Source organism: Protopterus annectens, chromosome 13.part0 (assembly GCF_019279795.1).
Source record: "Protopterus annectens isolate FY-2018-M chromosome 13.part0, PAN1.0, whole genome shotgun sequence".
NCBI lineage: Eukaryota > Metazoa > Chordata > Ceratodontiformes > Protopteridae > Protopterus > Protopterus annectens.
The window spans coordinates 207,052,876-207,074,943 of NC_056747.1; the positions used below are offsets into that span (position 1 = coordinate 207,052,876).

The following is a 22,068-nucleotide window of genomic DNA, read 5'->3' on the forward strand; positions in this document are numbered from 1 at the left end:
CTCTCTGGAGCTTTGAACCAAGTCTCTGTCACTGCACAGATGTCAATGTTTTCCATTTTAAGGAGTGCCTCGAGTGAGTGCATTTTGAGGTTTAGACTTCTAGCATTGAGTAGCATTACCCTCAGATTTTGCTTGCTTGTACCTGTTATGGTGGTGAATTTGTCATTTGAACCTTGCCTAAAAAAGGCACTATAGGGGTGGCAAGAGCCTTTGCCAGTATCCAGAATCCCAAGGGCGACAGGTGCAGGCCATCTCTGGCAAAGCAGCATGGTCTGTCGGTCATGTCATCCCAGGCAGACAGATACTGGATTCCCTTAGAATGACACCAGAAGCTTAGCCAATTGTTAAAGTCAATCATTTTGTTCTTGTACTGTGGTATCATTCTGGGTGATGGCAGGATGCTACTCAGGGCTAGGGTCATACCTGCCTGGGCTACAAGATCGGAGAGCTCCTCCATGTCTCTTTTCATGTAGTCCAGGGAGGTAAGTCTCAGGTCATTCACACCAACATGGACAATGACAGAGTCATATTTGTACTTGTTGTGGAGTGACCTGAGTGCATGCGTTATGTGGCAGATTCTGGCACCTGACAGGCAGCTGATAGTAATTTTTCCTTGTTTAGCCTGGTGAGGGGAACATCAGTGTGCCTGACTATAAAGTCACCTATGACTAGATTGATGGTATGTTATGCCTTATGGGCTGTAGTTGAGTAGCACACTGAGTATGTGGAGTATGTGTCATTTGAGTTGTGTTGGAGGGGGTGGAGGTTGCTTGCATTTCTGATTTGGAGGTCTCTGTTGTTTGGGCAGATTTGTACTGAGAGCCTCCGTGAATGTAGGTGTGTGTTTTGTGCTTCTGTGTGTGTGTTTTGGTGGTGTAGGTTTTGAGGGACTATGTGATGAGTGTGGTGCAATTCCAGTGTTTAACTTCTCCTCTTGACTGTCTAGGCCAGTCTTTGGTGAAGAGTGCTTTGCTTCCAGTTTGGCTATATAAGTGCATCTCTCACAGGTTGTAGTGTTGGGTGGTAGGAGGAGAGGGTTGTCTGTCTACATGAGGCAATTGCTGCATTGTCCCAAGATGCCCAGATTCATCAGGTAGACAGGAGAAAACACTGGGAGCTGACCTTTAGACATGCCTGAATAGGTGCTTATTTATTAAGTACTAAAAACTGTTTTCCTCCAGACAAGTGAGGAAAGTTGAGTGCTGTAGTAATTTGTAACTTATTTAGTGCTTACAATGAGTTCTGAACAAGTGCTGAGCTCAAAGAAACAAATTTGAGTGCTAAAACTAAAAAGCTGGCTAGTTGCAAGGGAAATTTTGAAGAACAGACTTTATGGCGCCTGGAATAGTTTAACCCCAGTTAAGTGGGGGGGGGGGGCTTAGGAGCTCACAAACAGTCCTGGACACAGCAAATCTGTATCTGGACAAGACCTGCCACAGGAAAGGGGGAAGCAAGCTTGGAATTTTTTTTTCAGTTAAATGGAAATGGCGAAAGCTGGAACAGAAGTTAATTCAAAGTTAATAATCTCAGTGGGTTGGCCTTCACAAATGTTCTCTATTAGATTGAGTGAACTAATGACACTAGACTGGGAGGAGTTTCATAGATCAAATATGCAGTATGGGCGGGCAACTGCAAAGCCACCAAGTATAAGAACACACAACACTAGAGAGGGTGGGTGGGAAAAATTACAGTTCCTAGCTGTAGCCACTAAATGAAAGTTTTAAACAGATCAAGGAGCAAACTCTAGAGAATGCTTTTAACTGTAACAGACAATTATCAAAAATGCACAGAAAAGCTCAGATAGAGCACTCACAAAACAGAAAATACAACTCTCAGTATGAAAAAGCAGTTTACAGTTAAATAATGTTAAAACAGTATAAAACAGTACATAAATGCAGTGAAACAATAAAAAGGCTTTATAACAGTGCAAAATGTAGTAGATCAACTGTATAGCACAATTATAAGCATTTCAGAAGTGCAGTTCAGTGAAATAAGTGTAAGAAATAACTTATCCTGCTCGTGGAATCTTAAGGAATTTCCACTTATGCAATGCAATCCAGAGCCTGACAATACAAGCAGAACCTTTATAAGACACAGGGTTTATATAGCAGTAAGGGTGGAAGAGTTGGAAGATCAGATAAAGCATTTAGGAGCTGTCTCTGTTCATTAGTAGTTCAGAGTTCGTCCTTGGGTAAATTTTCTATTTCCCATCCATAGATCCCAGTTGCATTCGAATATGGACAGGGATGAGATTTTTGTTTTATGTAGAAGGGGAGTCTATTCCAGAGCAGTAGTATCCTGTGTCCCTCCAAACCATTCTGTTGATGTTACAGAAGAGGAGTAGATCCCTCGTCTGAGTGTTTATGATATATTTTCTTTTTTAACAGTTGTTATTCACTCCAACATTATATAAATTGTTTATATCTTGCCTTCCCTCAAAATTCTCCTGAACATTATTCTGCATGAACTGTTCCCACAAATTCCATTTATTTTCTGTAAGATGCTCCTTCTCTTTTTTTTATAAAGATCCCACCTCCACTTATTTCATCTCCTTTACATTATTCAGTATTTCTGTTAACTCATTCAAACCTATAGCACTTTTTTGCATACTTCCAGTTCACACCCATAGCTCCTTATCTTGTCCAGACCTTTTCTGGGTCTGGGTTCTTTAACTAAGTAACTTACCAGCTAATTATAGGCAGCATTAGAAAGGGCATGGTGTTATTAACAAAATTACATTAAGACTGCTTGTTTAATATGTCCTGCAGTAGAGAAAGTAACCACTGTTTGTCACTTATTATTCGTATTTTCATATTTATGTTCATATTTAAACAATGGTGGGCCATACATGTTATTGGGAGATATGGCTTGATATGCCATGGTGGAAAACAGGAAACGTCATTGTCATTTTCAATTTATATCACACTATACCAGAGATATTGCTAGCTATTTGTTAATAATTATGAAAATAAACAATATTTCCATATGGACTTAATAGTTCAACAAACAAGTGACTTGCAAACTGTTGCATGACTTCAGGTGAAACCTTAGATGTTGTTGAAGAAAACTAGCTTTGATATTTTCACTTTAAGTTGCACATCTTGAGAGATATCCAGTGTTATTTATTTTGATAATTATAGACTTAAGTATGTTTTCATATTTCTGTAAAAAATATCAATAAACATGCACTCACAGAGGAATTTCTTGTCGTTATGTGAAATATTATGTCTGGTTAACACAAATGTTCTATCACTATATGTTTAGGTTGCACATTTTCAAAGATATGACAAATTGTTTGTGAAAGTATGGAAAAAATATAATTTTAGGTTTATGTGTATTACAATACATTATAGAAAAACTATGAATGCACTTACGATCATTACTGTAAAGAAAACTTCTTACTGATAATATTGATATTTGTACTGTCTTAATAACATTTATTCTTCACAAAATGCTTATATTTCTTTATCTTATGCTTTTTAAGTTTTTTTTTCATAAAATATTTTGGAATACAGAATGTCCCAGGCTGCAGAAGGTGTAATATTCCACACCACACAGATGTAAGTTAATTAAGGTTGGTTTAGGTTTTGATCTCCATTTGATAGTAATTGAATTTTTTGGCAGCCAATAGCATTCAAGTTAGGAACGCCTTACTATGATGAGACAATTTAAAGTCTATATTCCAGCTCAAAAGAATCATTTCCTTAGCCTCAATCATTTGCTTACCCAACATTCCTCACAAAGGACTTGCAGGGATTTTGTTTTTAAATCTGCTAACTCATTACATTCCCCAAAACATATTCCCAGGTGCCTTTCTTCTGTCACATCTCCAGCAATTACTGTTTACCTAAGGAAAAATTTATTGAAGTCTGTTTTGGGGTGTAAAAATATCTATGCACATGCCTCCATGTAAAATTTCTAAACCTTCTGGACTTCATTGCATACTTGGGAGCCATACAATAGTCTTCCTACAGTTGCTTTTATATTGCCTTTTCATTCTTTCTTCCCAATATTTTGCAACTCTTCTGATTGATTCTTGTAGTCTTCATGCAGTATTTTATATGCCCAACTAATTAAACCTTTTTGACAGAAAATCCTTTTCTAGATTTAACTAAAAACTCAAGAAGAGCTGACCTTTCACTTAGCACTCCCCTATCCCTTTCCCTTTGCCCATACTCTGCTATCAATCCTTAGGAGAGAGGACAGTCTCTAACCTGAAGTCCAAATACTGCTTGGCCTCTTCCCCCTCTATTATCTTTCCCTTCACAGTTATTTTCTTCCAACGCCTTGGTTCCTTTGCTAATTTTCTCCAATAAATTCTAGCATCTTCTTGTCTACTTTTTATATCCCTATTGCAGTTATCCCTATTTGTAACATCTTCTTTCTTCATTCCAATGTTGGCTTAGTTCTTAGAATACTTTCTGCTGATTTATTAATATAATATTTTTAATGACTGTTATTCTCCTTAAGGGCTTGAATCAAAAATCCTCCTCCCTCCATATTTCTTGACCCCCCCCCCATTTCATCACCATGTCTTTTCCATTGATCAGTAACCTTCTGCTTGTATTATGTATATGAGCCTGTACTGTGTACCCCTTCAAATCAGGTAATCCTAAACCACCTTGTCCCATGAGACAAAGCAACTTATCTGACTTAATTCTTGCACTCTTCCCTTCCTAAATACATTCATTCTAGTCTTTATTAATTATGGTCCACAACTTCTATGCTGGCTGATAAAAAATATGCCTAACCTGTATATAATACTAAAGGAACTAGAAACATTTTCACCACTTGTATCTTACTATCCTTTTCCATAATCAAGATCTTACAACTTCTCAATTTTTGTATTATGTTTTGGTTAATCACTTCCCACATATCCTTAGCTGCCATAATCAAATCCTTTTTTTTAATCCATAAACCTAAATATGTCATCTTATCATGTCCCCATTGATATGGGTATTGCCGAACCAATTCATGGATGGGTACATGGTTTACTGCTATAGCTTTTGTTTTATCTTTATTGATTTTATATCCAGAAAAGACTTGAAACTGTTTCAAAATATTCCACAGTACAGAAATGTACTTTTCTGGAATTGTGAAGTACATAATACTATCATCTGTGAATAAAGCTAAGTTTCCTTGATTACCATACTAGTTATAGCCTTTAATCTGCGAGTCCTGCGTTTTTTTCCAATGGCTCTAAGAAAAAAGCAAATAACAAAGGGGAAGGACAACACCCTTTTCTGCTTCATCTGTTCAAACACAGGTTGTCAGAGAGAAACTCCCCACCTTAATTATTGCCACTGATCTTTTATATATATATATATATATATATATATATATATATATATATATATATATATATATATATTTATTTATATCTCTCCTAATGAAATATGTTATTCTATTAGTCTGGTGTCTTGCAGAACCTCATTTAACAATAAAGATTAAGTGTTTCTGTGCAATTGTGAGAACCTGACTGCAGTCTGGTATACTTTAATTCAAAATAATTGCTCCTCATACTTGGAAAAAGTGCTGAGCTCATGTTAAATGCATCATGACATAGAGTGGCCTCATGTGATGTGCTTAATTTTCAGCTGTGTATTGCTATAAGCAGAAGTCTTTAAAGCTTAATGCTATGTATATATTCTTTCCCAGCACAATCATTCAAGCATATACATGACAACTGCCTTGTATTGTCTGCCGCTTCTCAATGGTTTAATGACAAATGATCAGTATCTATATAGAGCTTTTCGTGGTGACCTCCACTGAAAATCAGCATTGCCAATTTGACAAGTCGGTAAGCAAAACATAAAACTAAATCAGTAAAATAATAATGCTCAAAGTTTTCATTACAGTATCAACAGATCTTTGAAAATGTATAAATGTATCATTGTCTTTGCCTTGTCTTATTTCTTTAGTATAATCTACTTCATTCATTTCTTTCTGCATCTTTTTTTTGGTAGGCAAAGTTTATTTCCGGAAGACTGCTAGAAAATTAAACTATGTTGAAGCAGTGATAATGTGTGAGTTGGAAGGTGCCGCTATAGCAAAGGTAGGACAGCTATATGCAGCCTGGAAAATTCAGCTCTTGGATCGTTGTGAGGCTGGATGGGTCGATGATGGCAGTATTCGATATCCCATTGTAAATCCCAGAAAAAGATGTGGTGGACCTGAACCTGGAGTAAGAAACTTGGGCTTCCCAGATAAGAAATATCGGCTTTATGGAGTTTATTGTTACAAAAAGGGAGACAAAAGCTCTCAGAATGTGATTAATAAAGACATGATTCAGAGGACTGTAAATAAAGTATAACATGATAAGTGCTAACAAAACCTTACAATGTTATTAGTGCAATAATATTAACATCCTAAACCAGGGATCTACCACCATGATTGCCAAATACACCAGTATGGGAACTCTTTTATTAAATGGTGCACGTAACACTTCAGAGGTAATGCTGTATTATAAATAATAATAATTATAATAATCATAATCATACTGTGAACAGCTGGCCTATGCATCCTCCTATTTTTCTTTAGCTCCTCATATTTTCACCCAGAGTGGTAAACACCATTATGTCTATGCTTGCGTTCTGACTACAAGTGCTAGCATGTAAGCAACTACCTTCAGTATCAGAGTCAGTTTATAGTGTTTTATAAATTTAGGCAGAGAACAAGGGAATTCTAAACAGTAAGAGCCAGATATTCCAAGATGATTGGCATCTCATATCAATAGCATACCTGATTTGCATCCCTTAATTACATTTGATGTCAGATACTGTAGATTATATCTGATTTGATACTGTAGTCCTTTACAGAGACATGGGATTCTAATATTAGAACATGTTGCATAGTCCTTATTGATGTGATGTGGCAGATGAACTATTCTGAAGCCTGATGCTTTGAATTTCTAAGGATTCATTCCCCAGTTTAGGAAGAAAAACAAGATGTTAAGTTTTTATACTCTTAAGCTTCTTGTCCCAGTACTGACAAAGTCCAAACTTCACTTCCATGACTTAAGCAATAGACAAATACTCCCTTGGTACCATCTAACTCCATTATTCAGCAATAGTTTCCCTTTCCCAGTACTGCACCATGGAGTGTCTGCAGACAATATAATTACACTGTAGTTAATGTGAACAGTATAAGATACAAAGTACATGTTGCTATGGACTTCACCGTATGTAGCGTGTTATAGCGCTTTGCCCATATCTGCATATCTGGTGTGAGATGCAAAGCTACTTTCCATATATAGAGTGTATGTGTGATACTATACAATATATATATGAACAAGTTGTGCCAAACAGAGCATCAGTTCACTATGCAGGTATTATAACAAATTCAATGTGAAAAATGTTTCACCATTGCGGTTAGTGTTGATGAACAAGGTTGAGAAAATCTGAAGGGATTTTCTGGAAGCTGTTGGGGCTGAAACCATGAGGGCTGCACTTGGGCAAAGGACTGAAAATACACAAGACGTATTAAAGTGACATGAATCCAGGATCTCACCTCCATCTTTCCTGCATACCTCTCAACTTCTTATCTTAAGAAATGTGGACAATCCAACAATAATGGGGAGGACAGAGGCCCAAAAATAAGGACAGTTTTCAAATATTGCTCTTATAAACTTAGAAAGTTGCTTGAATGTTAGGTTTTGACTTAACTTCCATTTTCTGAAGGAAATAAAGTCAGAAAGTCAAAAATGTATAATTATTAGTGATTTTAGTCCTCAATGGTTTGCCAGAAAGCCACAAATTGTATGAGGAGAAGACCAAAAATTTGAGCAAAAATCTGGACCGTTGAGAGGCATACTTCTGATTTGCAGTTGATATCTCATTTTGTATACTTTTCAGTATACTGTATTTAGCATTGGCTGGCCCATACAGAGATATGCCATTTTTCACCATCCTCTTTAAGCAATGTCAGGTATAAGGCCTCAAAGTAAAAGGAGTGGGAGGCACATGTTCTTTAGCCATGTATTTCACATCACTCAGTTCATAAAAAGAAAGGGGTATAAGACACATATGCTTTGGCCTTGTACCTCACACTATCCAGTCCATAACTGGAAAGCGGTCTGAGGCATATAATCTTAGGTGTTGTACTTCACATCATCCACTCTATAAAAAGAAAGATATCTAAAGCACATACTCAGGCATTCATCAACAACACTACTTAACTGAGCCAGCGAGCTGTACTTCACATTATCCAGGCCATAAAAGTAAAAGAGATCTGAGGCAAATGCTCTTTGGCCTAATGCATCGCACTGCTCCTGCCACCTCCTCTGAACACTAATTATGCGCAGTGTTTTAATAAAAACAAATTACTTAATTTTGTGTTTGGTACTTGCAGAGTCCAACAGTTCTGTATAAGTCAGACACAAAATAATTACATTTAAGTGCCAGAATAACAATTCAAATGTAGAATATAAAAGCATAAGTATAGAATTCTGTCCTAAGTTTAGAATGCAAAATTAGAATCTTGGAATGTAAAATGTGGGAATTTAGACCCTGAAGTACAGAGAAAAATATGAGATGCTGAACATGGAAAAGGAAATATAGGGCACAGAATCTGGAATGCAGAAATGTAGAAATTGTGGAATTTGCTATAATAATGAAAAAAATAGTTTTAACAGGCAGCAGTATAAATAACATTGTAGACTGACTGGTTGTTGGTGCATTAGTCCAGAATGGAATTTTTCTCCATTTCCTGCCTTTGAGTTTAATGGTAGCTTTTATCAGCAAACAAAAAGCAAAATGGCTGCTGAAAAAGAAGATACGAACAGTTGCATGAGTGCATGCTTATTACAGAAAGTTATAAATATCCTTTGAAGTGAAGAATTGTCAGAAATTTTGCTCCATTTGTTTTCACATTTTCAAATGGTGTTGCATTAAACTAATACAAAAAATGTGATGCCTATCATAATGAGATTTACTTTTGTCTCTCTGTATGCACTTCTGTAATTAAAGCACTTTCCTTTTCAGGTCAGTGTTCCATTTTTTTTCTATTTCTTTTTTGATGCGTCAAACAACAACTATCGCTCTGATCATAGTAAACACTGTCATTCCTACAACTCTACAATTAAAGTTTGTACAGTGTAGTTTTGTTTTTCTTTAATCTTCTTCCAATAGTGATCAGCCAACTGACCATCTGGCATTTGTCCTCATCCATTGCCTCCCATCCTTGCAACTTGTTTTTCACATGAAGAAGTGAGTTGGGAATGGCAGAACTGACTGCTATTACGGATAATTCTAGAGTGCATCTTGTTTGAGGATGGGGGTCATGCACTGAGACCCAGTGGCAGACTTCCACACCCTTTTGCATGGGCTTAATTTGTGGCTGCAGAGGTCTATTTTCTCTATATAAGCATTTTCTACTGCAACATTCTGTCTCATCACAGAAATATTTGCTAGTGGTGTGACATCACCTTTGTATCACTGGCAGGGCAAGGAAGGAAGAAAATCAACCTGTCAATCAATCAGGTATCCCCTTTAGCAGGCATCCGTCAACAACACTACGAACTGAGCCAAGGAGCTGACAGAACAGATGGATATCTTTAATGTGCAGAGCTACATTAGTAGTACAAGGGCATTTTTAACATCTTTATTGAGTTATCACTTAAGACACAGGTAAACATATTGTACATTTATATAAAATAATACAAAGCACTTTAACATGTTCCTAGTTGAAACATTATACATCACATATGTTTTTGTTTAACTATCATCAATCCAACATTATATAAATTGCTGAATTCCTGCATTCTCCTAAATCTCACTTTTCCTGCAAAACATTATTCTGCATGTATTGTTCCCACAATTTCCATTTTTTTTCTATGAAATTTGCTCCTATACTTTTTTAAAGATCCCATTTCCAGTTCTTTTCTGTCTGTTACAGTATTCATTACTTCAAATAATGTCAATTTAGACTTTGATTTCACACACACAAAGCATACAAATATAAAATTTTAGAAACACAAACACATACATGTATCTGGCGCATAAACACAAACACACACACAAAAAAAACATACACAAACACCACATACTTCATGGACTGCCTTGTCACTCTTAAAAATCCCCTCTTACTCAGTAAAAAAAAAAAAAATTAAAAAAATTACACAGATGACATAATATAAAAAAATTACAATGAAATGTCAGAAACAGCACACACACACACACACACACACACACACATGCACACACGCTCATAATCCATATCCTTGTGCTTCATTTAGAATACAGACCTGAACTCACCGAGAGGGAACTGTTGAGGTCTCTTAATACTTTTTCTCTTTAGACTCAGACTCACTCTACCTGTCTTCTACACTATAATGTGAAATCTTGATATTGCAATGGGAAATAAATGTCTCTTGTCTACCTTTCATTTTGAAAGCAATGGGGAACCAGAATGATCAATAAAATGCTTTTGGCAGATATTGTATATGCTGGATTCTTCCCTTTAGACAGAAAAAGAAAAGGTGGCTTCATTGAGAGCAAACAAGCTCTGCAGTTACTATCAGTTAGTTCTGTGCAGTTTTTCATATTGTAAAGGTCAGAGCGCAAAAATATCCACTTACTTTAGAGAATAATATAATGCAGCTTTTAAATGGGAGTTTTGTAGCTGGAAAGATCTCAGGTGGTGAATGCACATTTTAAATATAGCAATATGAATTCTATTAAAACACAAACCCACATATTTGCATAGCTACATGCAGACGCACAAAAATGCACACATATGTGTTCACATGCGCGTTCATACACACACACACACACACACACACACACACACACACACACACACACACACACACACACACACACACACGCGCGCGCGCATGCACGCACGTGCACCCACACTTACACACATACACACACACACACACACACACACACACACACAAACACACACACACACACACACACACACACACACATACACACACTCTCTTTACTGTTTTATAACCTGGTCTCCTCTTCAACCCTTTATGTTTTCCAGTATTCTGTTTTCACATTTTCACATCTTCACATTTGTTGCTTTTACAGTGATAATCTGGTCCTGAGTAAATGGAGTGAAAATAAAAAAAAAATTATATGAATCTAAAAGTTTATTTTTACCAGGAGACATATCTGTACAGCATGACCTCCTAGCAAGGAATAAAATGACCAGTTGACATACAGTTTATATAGCACCTTTGCAGGACACATTAGCGTATAACACTGTTATTTTTTAATTTAAACTGTTGTGGCCGTGCTTTAAGTGGCTTCCCAACAGGTGTTTGAGTACAAGGTGGATGAGATTTCATCTTGTTGATTATGAATGGATAAACCGCAGTATTGAATTACCCTCTTAACTCCAAACCAGCCTTCCCTGTCCTGACTCTCATTACCCCACAGCATTTCCACCATGATGTAAACCTGAAACATAATCACGTAAAATTGTAAAATGTACATTTTCTCACGATTGCTGCTACATTTATCTGCTAATTGCTACTGTGCAGTCTTTGGTATGTATTGTTACTTTCTGGTCTGTTTGGATATGTACAGTTTAATGTTTCTGTTTTGCATATTTTTCCTTTGTGAATTATTTTACCGAGACAGTACCTGCAAATTGTCAGTTGTGATAGAGTATTACCCCAGTAAACAAATGTAAAGTAAAATAAAATAAAAATAAAATTATAGACATGATTTTTAAGTATAATTTCTATCCATGAAAGCAGCAATTTATAGCAAATACCTTGGGCACTGACAAGTTTGTTGGATATCAAGTGTCAATACCTACAGATAGAGTAGAATTCAGTACTGTGTAAACATTAAATATACTATAATTTAGTACTGTGAAGCATAATCTTCCCCAATAAATCACCCTTATTAGTCTGCACCAACAAAGCACCCTTAATTGCCCTCTAACCCCAATACACCACCCCCTTGTAGCTTACAAATCAAAGGACTGGACAGTATGGCTATGCAATTTCCTAACTTCTCTGTAGCCATCTTGGTGGATATGAGCATCTTGAAAAAATATAGAAATAGTCTCATGTTTACCAACAACCACTTAATTCTTAAAGAAGCAGACACACTATGTGAGAAGTGTACTTACACAATGTCACTGGAGGCTAAACTCTCGATACAAGTGCACATCAAGTTGTTAAAACCACACACACAACATCCACCTCACATAGCATGCAACACACACATAAACTGACATATGCTGAGGCACTGAAAAGCAAATCTTCTTGAATAACAAAGATCACCTAGGCTGCCCATTGTCTAAGCTATGCAACAGCAAGCCCAAAGGTACTCAGAAAAAACAACACCTAACACTACACATGCTGTCACTCTCAGTGGACCTTTAAGCACTAAGCCCTAACGCAAGCAAACACACTTCTCAGGGCTCTTGTCATAGGGGACTGCATTGTAAGATATACTGATGCCCCTCTAAGCAGGCTGAACATGGAGAAGATAACTCTTAGTTGCTTATCTGGAGCCAAGATCTGCCAAATCATACACACCCTCAAGTCATTCTGCCACATGTATCATTATCATAGTCCCTGTAGATGTAAATGACCTGAGATGTACCTCCCTGGATTATATGAAGAGAGACATTATGGAGCTTTCAGACTGTGTGTCTCAGGCTGGTATGAGCCTAGCATTAAACAGCATATTACCATCACCAAGGATGGTACCACAAGATCAGCAAAATATTATTGATTTCAGCAACTGGCTGTCTTTCTGATGTCATTCTAAGGGGATCTTTACAGACCACATTGCTTTGCCAATGTCTGCACCTTTCCACTTTAGGCTTTTGAATACTGGCTGAACTTTTGTCCACACCCATAGTGCCTTTTTTAGCCAATGCCAAACTGAGTAGTCTACTGACATAGCAAAATCAATTCAACTAGACCTCAGGGTGTTACTGCTCAATGCTAGGAGCCTAAAAAAAAAAAAAAAAAACACTCCCTCCAAGCTCTCTGCACATTTGAGAATATAGACATGGTTACACTTGGCAGAGTGTACCCCAGCAGTGCAAGGTTTCAGTGCCTTCCACACTTTTAGACCAGTAGCTGCACAGACAAGGGCTAAAGGTGGAGGTGCCTTTATATACACCAATAACAGGCATACCTACAGCTTGGTCAAACAGAATGATGTGCTGGAGTTCCTCCACTTGCAGATCACTATAGACAAAATCCTGTACCAAATCCTATCCAGCTGTAGGTCACCCTCCATGTTCCAATAAGCTCATAGTGCATACTTGGACCTACTGGAGACACTTACCATCCAACATAACACCCAAATCATGGGAGACTTTAACTACCCCACTATAGATGGGAATCCTACACTGCCTCAAATCTACAGACACAAATATGGGAGAACGCTGCATCACCTCTCCCCCAATGTCCAATTCTCCCTGGTAAGGTCTGACCATAAAACTCCATAAATCCATTAAAACCAGTAACAGGAACTATTCCAAGGCAAATTACATTTTATTAATTGATGGTTTGTCAAATTCCAATGCCACTCATACCTCTCAACCTGTTAGTGCAAGAAATCTGGCCAAAGCCTAAAATAATGGGGGGGGGGGGACAAGGGCCCGAAAATAGGAACAGATTTTAAAAATCACTTATAAATTTAGAAAATTGCTACAATAACAGAGTTTTTGTTATCATGCATTTTCTGAAGGATTTAACGTCTGATACTAAAATGTAAGTCATTATGTACAAACTTCAGGCTTCAGTGATTTGCCCAAAAACACACATTTTTATGAGGAACGGAACAAAAGTATGAGGCAAAAATCTGGACAGCTGATGCCACTCCAAACCCCAAGAACAAAGCAGCCTATGGTGAATTGCTCTCAGAAACTGTATACAACCATGTCAATGGCTGTATAGAGGCCTCTGTACCTACTGTAAGCAAGCCCAGGAGTAGCCCCAGAAACAAACTGTCCTGGTGGCATTCCAAATTAACCAGAATATATAAAAAAAGAAAAAAAATGGTGGCAAAAATCAGGAAGGGTAATTCTTATAAAGATAAAACCTGTCTCATCAAACTAAATAGGCAACTAACAGGGCTAATTAGGCCAAGCAAAGTCAACTTTGAGGTTAAGATAGCCTCCCAGTTGAAAAATAACCATAAGGCCTTTTTCAGCTATGTCAGAAAAAGGCAGCACACAGCAGTGTGCTGAACTAGTGGTTAATGGTGCCACATTCACTGAGCCTGGCAATATAATGAAGTGTTAGTGGACAAATTCAGTTCTAGCTTTACCCAACTCTCACCCCCAAACATACCCTAAAAAATAACCTCAAACATAACCCCTCCTGCTATGACTAGGGAACATGTACTGGTTACACTTGTTAAAGCCAAGAACATGGCCTCAGTGGGCCATGATAGCATCCCAGGATACTTCCTGAACAGTCTGAAACATGACATCATCGCCTCTGGAATCATTATTTAACTATTGTCTTAAAACAGGCTTTGTGCTACATGAATGGAGGACTGCAGTGGTCACCCCCTTCATAAGGGATAACCGTGAACTGATCCTAGAAACTAGATAACCATTAGTCTGACTAATCTTATTTTGAAAAGCCATGGAAAGAATTGTTGTGGAAATTATCAACAAGGACATAGAAGACTTCCAGTTACTGGATCCATTCCAGTTTGCTTTTGTCAAAGAAAGGTCATGCTTACTGAATCTAGTGGACTTCTTTGAAAGGTTACTAAGGCAATAGATGAGGGGGAAACTGTACATACTGCCTACCTAGATCTGGCTAAAGCATTTGATGCAACCCCACTTGAGCATTGTCAACAAATTTATGGAACTAGGTATAAACCTCTTTATAACATGCTGGATAGCTGTCTCACAGATAGGATGCAGGAGGTTAGAACTGGTGAGACAACCTCCACAAAGAGGCTGGTCACCAGTGGAGTCCTCCATGGCTCTGTGCTAGGCCCACTCCTCTTTGGAATCTACTTCTCAGATGTCAAAGTCAAGTTCAAAGGCCTCTGGCTAACCAAATTCACAATGATTGCAAACTGAGATCAGTCACTGAATCCCCCAAGAGGAGAACCCTCTTCAGGAAGGTCTAACACAGACAAGCTCTTGGTGACAAATCCATGGCTTAAAACTCAATACCAAGAAATGCATTATTGTATCTTTTGGGAAGTTGGCCACCCTGGGAAACCACATCATCAATAAAACACCCCTAAAGATTGATTAATTAGTCAGGGATCTTGGTACTCATGTAGGTAGTAACCTGGTAACCTGGCCATTGACCAACATTGTCCAAGGTAGTAAGAAAACCCTCAGTGTTGCTCAACTTATAAGCAACAGCATTGCATCTAGGTCCAGAGAGGTCATCATACCACTGTACTTGGCCCTCATCAGACCCATCATAGGGTATAATGCCCCCATTAATATGTGCCTGATCAGACACATGCAGCAACTTGAATGACCACAAAGGTTCATTTTGAAAAGAATACATGGTGTAAACACAGTGCCTTGTCTCTTTATCATACAGAGTTCTGTGAAGTGATCTTTACCTGGCACACAAGGCATCCATGGACTCTGTTTTGATGAACGTTTTGCACATCTGCTAGATTAAAAGGCCTACATTTTGCTTGTGAGATAAATAGGCCATGTTGGAGAGACAGATATTTTTCTCAGAGAATTCTCATTCATCGAAATAGGCTTCCCATTCATTTGAAGCACAGTTCCTCCCTATCCCTTTTGAAGCACAACTTGGACCAATGGATGGGTAATCTGAAATGCACCTCTGGACTGGTGCGTATGTCTCTGATAGATACAGTCAGTAAATCACCCCTATATAAATCAAATTTGTGGGTTGGCTCTAGATGATTCTCACTGTTGAAGTGACACCCTAACCCCACATGCAAAAATGGGAAAAAGAGTTGTGGGTGGATGGATCTGGGTTGCACAGCTAGGCCTATAAGGGCCCTAGTGGTTGTTAGTCTAGTATACACCTATAAACCTATGAATATTGTGAAGCAAAGACACAAAATTGTGGTGCAGAGGGATTTGTCCCCATGAGACGATGTTTATCACAATTTTCTTTGTTGGATTAATGCTTCAACCAACATTACTGCTTCACTACAAACACTAATTAGGATCACTCACAAGAGAAGCAAATGGAAATCATTTGTGTAAGAACAGAAATATGTATTAAAAATTCCAACAAGCAATTCCATTTTATCATACTTTAATGTTATAAATTATTACACATTATTGATGGATTGGGGTGCCATAACAACAATATATTGCTGCACTAAAACATAAAAGCCCCTTAATTTGTGTCAGTCTGTGCTGATACTAGGAGCTTCCACTAAAATAGACTTGTCCTTTGGCAGACTCATTCAATATGATGGAAAGTTACTCTGCTGATCAATTATTGTAATATTTGGGGGAGTGCATCCTAGAATCTGAGGTGATCTCTTATCTACAGTTACTACAATTACTCTAATTCTTGAGGGAGTGTACCACAGAATCAGAGGAATTCTGTGCTGTGATCCATAGTAGCTACAATTACTGTAATATATGGGGAGAGCACTTGAGAATCTGAGGTGTGCTGTGATCCACTAGCAATACAATTACTGTAATACTTGTGGGAGTACACCATAGAAGTTGAGGTGTGCTATGATCCAGAGTTACTGCAATTACTGTATTAATTGAGGGAGTACACCACAGAATCTGAGGACTTCTGTGTTGTGATCCACAGTAACTGCAATTACTGTAATACATGGGGAGAGCTCTGAAGAATCTGATGTGTGCAGTAATCCACCATAACTACAATTACAGTAATACTTGGGGGAGTAACACTGAATCTGAGATATGCTGTGATCCACATTCAGTAGAATTACTTTAATACTTGGAAGAGTATACCATAGCATCTAAGGTAAGCTGTGATCAAAAGTCACTACAATTACTTTAATATTTGGGGGAATGCACAGTAGAATCTGAGATATGCTTTAATTCACAGTTACTACAATTCCTGTAGTACTTGGGGAGAGCTCTGAAGAATCTGATGTGTGCAGTAATCCACCATAACTACAATTACAGTAATACTTGGGGGAGTAGCATAGAATCTGAGGTGTGTTGTGATCCAAAGTCAGTACAATAACTGTAATACCCGGGAGAGTATAACATAGAATTAGAAGTGTCCTCTGATCCATAGTTACTAAAATTATTATATTAATTGAGGGAGTATACCATAGAATCTGTGGAATGCTGTGCTGTGATCCACAATTACTACAATTACTGTAATACATGTAGGGAGTACCACAGAATCTGAGATGTGCTAGGATTCACTGTCACTACAATTACTGCATTACTTTTTGGGGAAGTACCACAGAACTTGAGGTGTGCTGTGACCTGCAGTCACTACAATTACTATAATATTTGTGAGAGTGTATCAAAGACTCTGAGGTGTGCCGACATCTATAGTCATCTATAGTCATAACAATTACTGTAAAACTTGGGGGAGTTCCATAGAATCAGAGGTGTGCTGTGATCTGCAGTCACTACAATTACTGTAATACCAGGGAGAGAGTACCTTCAAATCTGAGGAATGCTGTGCTGTGATCCAGATTCACTACAATTACTCTAATACCTGACATAGAATCTGAGTTGCCCTGTGGTTCACAGTCATTATAATGCAGGTTATGGGAAGAAAAGCAGCCACAGAGGGTAACCAAAGTTATTCAAATTAAATTTTGCTTTATTTGTTCAGCAGTTTGTATAACATAAGAACATAGTTTGTTAAATGTGGAAAAAAAGTAATTCTAATGGAAAAAAAACCTGACGGAATTACCTTGCTTCTCTGACTTTGTGGCCTGATTAGATGACCGCATAAATGGTTTTATCAGATTATTGACTTAAATGACTCAGACACAAAGAGGTACTATGACTTATGAATGCTATTAAAAATACAGCAGTACTGTGATCAATAAAGTCACAATATTTGATTGTTTGGGTGTAATATTTTAATGTTGTACTCTGGTTATGGTGCAGATCAGATGACTAAAAAAGGTAGGATATTCTAGGTTAACCGACATTATCAAAGTTTGGTAATAAAGTATACATTCCTCTTTATGGGATTTTTTTAATCTGTTTACTTGTTAATCAGGCTAATGAATAGGTCAAAAACTTGTTTCTGTAATAATGACAGTAAAACAAATGAAAGAAAAATAATGAACATGACTTCAAGTCCATTCTATAGAAACTTTCCTCAACTTGTCACCAAAAACTTCAGGTTCATTTTAAAATGTTCCCTTACAACAAAAGGTATGCAGTTTGGCAATTTTATTTATTTATTTAACATTTGTTGACTGGGGATGTCCGACGAGGACAGAGCCTATTTTCAGCAGAGGCCCAAGAGAAACATTCCAGTCTTTGGAATTTTAGATGCGAGGTAAAGGATATAATGGCATTTTTTTAGTCAGGCACCTACTTTTCTACCTCTTGCTATGAATTTTGCTGTTTTTCATCTTTCTATCTGATGTGCAGCATAAAGAAACTTACTTGGAGATAAGGACACTTTTCTATCACATGGGTGACACTGTCCAGGGACAAATTTACTTTAATGGAAGAAATCAGAGTCAGCACAGACAGTTATAAATGTATAATGCACCTAGCTGAAAGGTTATGACCTTTGACATCTGAAAACATTGTTATTGCAATTGCTCTCAGTTCCAGTGTTCACCAAGATGTCTGGTGAATTCAGACTATTCCTGTGTAAAGGTGCTAGCAACTAAAGCTCACTCCAAGTCTTTTAGCAGTGGAGGCTGTTTGTCCAAAGCTTATTTTTTGCATTTTCACCATGAACTAGGATAAGCGATATGTATTTTGCACTACTGATACAACTGTTGATGCCATAACCAAACTTAATGGAAGAAACTGAAGAATTCTAAGAGCCACAAATGTCATTCAAGTGATTGAATGGCATGCAAAGAACTGCAATTATTATTTCAACTGGTGGCTTTACTATTTGTTTTTCTGGGTCATTTGACCTTTCCTCACACCAATATAAAAGGCCGTTAGTGTCCCCATCTATTTATAATTCACATGAGGGTACCAAAGTGGCAAGTTAATGAAACAAGGGAGTGACTTATTGTGACATCAGCCTTAATGTTCTTTAATTTTGTTAGTTTTAGGTATTTAATTATTGCAATATGACAATAGTGTGCTTACTCCTATGCCAAGGAATGCAGTTAGGGTGTATTAAGGTATGTGCTGACTCACTGGAATTTTCCTGTGGCTACAGACATTGGAATAAGGCATGCACAATTTGACTTAGTTGCTTGGAATGTGGTCTTCTCCATGAACAAGACTGAATTTAGCAAAAACTGGCAATGCTTCGTTCATGTAAACAAAGAAAAACGGAATCCTCGGTTCCTTGAAAAGTCCTCTAAATTCTCATTTGTGGTCCAAATGTGGAAGGTTACAAGAAGGAACAAGAATGTGAGAAGATTGTACATCACATTATGTAAGAGTTCTGTCTAGAAAATTACTCCTGCCTTGCTAAAATAGAAAAGTACACCAACACTGAGAAGATATTGTGATATTAGACTTAATAGAACTTAAGATTTTTTATTTGTTTCAGGAAAAATGCCATTTCTAGATAACTGATTGTTTCTATACCTTGAATGTTATTTTCTGTTGTAAATTTTGAAATTATTTTATTATGGACATTTGCATTATTTTTCAGTAAAAACAAAATGATGCAGCTGCTCCACAGCTCATTGACTAATGAATCCCTGAGGAACCAACTGAAATAACTCAGTTAGACAAAGTTTAACTCTTCGACTGCTGTTTTCCATAGGAACCCATTGCCAGAATTTTTCTAAGTGTGCACCAACAGAGATTCCTTTCTTTTGGAACAGCCTTCTGTTTATTTGTTTGCATGATCATGGAGTTAGTGTACATAAGTTGAGGAGACCATTTTATGTAAGACTGATGTCCTCTCACTTTGTCCTCTCACTTTGTCTGGAGAATGGAGCAAGACACGTTTTACAGCATTACCATTTGGCATATTGATTTCAGTAATGCATGGCTGATTATCCTGTACAGGTATATATTACAGTTTTAGTGATCAATGCAAAAAACACTTATATTTTCTTTTTTAATAGTGGTGGTTTTCAAGCAGTTATTCTCAGCAGGATGGTTTCTTGGGGGGTGTACCTCAGTAACTCATACTGGAAGCAGTATCACATTCAAAAATCTTTTCCTCACTACCACACTTTATTGTTATGCCTTCCACCCTTCTATTCCACTCCACTTAATTTTCCCATAATCACACTTGTTTACTTAATTTTCCTTTCAGTTTTCCTATTGCAGATAATGGTGGCAGAAGTCCATGTGATTGAATGGCTCAAACATTCCTTTCTCCAGCCATGTATTCTAGCTCATCCTTGGGAATATTCAATATTCCTCTAGGTTAGCATGTAGTCTGTCTGCCTGGGGAACCTCCTCCCAATTGTTGGTGCCTTCAGCTACTCCAATGGGAGGCACATAGAGGGCATCAGCTTAAGATATACCTATATAACCTCATTTAACTCCTCTCAATTGAAAGTAGTGATTATACTCCATTGCTCTTCTGGATTACCAAGCCCATCCTGACCTGGTCATTCTGCTCCAATGCTCTTCTGGATTACCAAGCTCAACTTGAGCTGGCCAGTAACCTCATTCCTCTTGCAGATGAAATTTGTATCCTCCTCATGTTTTTACAATTCTCTTTTTTCAGTCACCACCAAAAGCTTCTGATAAATGATGAAGATTAAGATGTGGACTGACTGGTAACCAACAATGATGCTGGAGAATTCAGCTCCTGCTTTATCACTATATACCTGTTAAACCCCTGCAAGACCATGGCTGATAATCCAATCTGCTTGTAAGGGTCTACTCCTTCTTGCCCCAAGGTACTTTTACTTTTCCACTAGGAGCAACTGATACCTATGCAGTTGGACAGAAAAATCTTCTTCTTATTTTTTTGTTGGGAGTAGTACAAGGCCTTAGATTTGGATGTGCTTATTCTCAACCCAGGTGGTTTGCACCGAGTAGTGAGTTAGTCAGCTGTATGATCTGATAAAGCCAAATGGACAACATCACCTGAAAGCAAAATAAATGTTTGCCATCGCCCCAAACCGGGCATCCTCTGAAATTCTGCCGTACCTTCATATCTTGCCCATGAAAATCAGAAACAACAGTGGTGAGAAGACACATTTTTAGTGAAATCTAACAGCAATCTTGAACAAATATGACTAAATACCCCCAAAACATGGACACAACTCTCATTATGTTCTTACAAGTACTAAGTACCCTAAAGCAGTGAGAGAATTTGAACAAATAAGATCAAATACTAACATACTGGACACAACTATTATTTCTTTATTACAAGCATTGGATAGCATACATCAGTATCCTGATAGCCACTTGTCCTTCGACATCACATGGCACAGAATACAGTTATAAGCCTTAACTACTTAGTGTCAAGTATAAACAAACCTCCTGAAATACTTGGGACTATAATATTTTCCCATTTGTTTTAAAACATCAAGAACAGTGTGAGGGACTTGATGGTGTACTGGAGCACAAATATGTATAGTTTTGTACTTTGGATTACAGTGGTATGGAATGGGACAGTGGGGTTAACCCTTCAACCTCTTAGTGCTTGGTTTTCCAGGCTTGTTCACCACTGGTATGCCTTCTGTGTAGAGTCTATATGTCCCTTCTATATCCATACCTTTTTTGCTGGCTGGTGTAGCTTCTTCAATCATCCAAAAAATGTGTCTTAGATAAATTGGCATTCCTCCAAATTTCCCATAGCTGTGCATGCCATATGTGAGAATCTGCCTGGCTCTTGTAATAGACTGGTGTCATGCCCAGGACTGGTTCCCCTGGCTTGTACCTAATGAGTGCCAGGATAGAATCTAACTCCTCTTTACCCTGAACTGAATTAGGCAGGTAAATGGAGAATGAACACATTTAATTATAATAGTAGTCATTATAGCATTCTTCAGCAAGTTTTCACTTTATTATGCTTTCAAAAGATGGATGTTTTAG

At 37.6% G+C, this 22,068-nt stretch overlaps 1 protein-coding gene across 1 annotated transcript in view; it reads left to right on the forward strand.

The window, feature by feature from the left end:
- The window catches only part of LOC122787158 (hyaluronan and proteoglycan link protein 4-like), a 370,129-nt gene extending 361,032 nt beyond the window's left edge, over positions 1 to 9,097 (forward strand). The window contains exon 5 of the mRNA XM_044053734.1: positions 5,967 to 9,097. Within this exon, the coding sequence (XP_043909669.1) occupies positions 5,967 to 6,313 (347 nt within the window). The 3' untranslated portion in view covers positions 6,314 to 9,097. The remainder of the gene's footprint in view (positions 1 to 5,966) is intronic.
- The last annotated feature ends 12,971 nt before the right edge of the window (positions 9,098 to 22,068 follow it).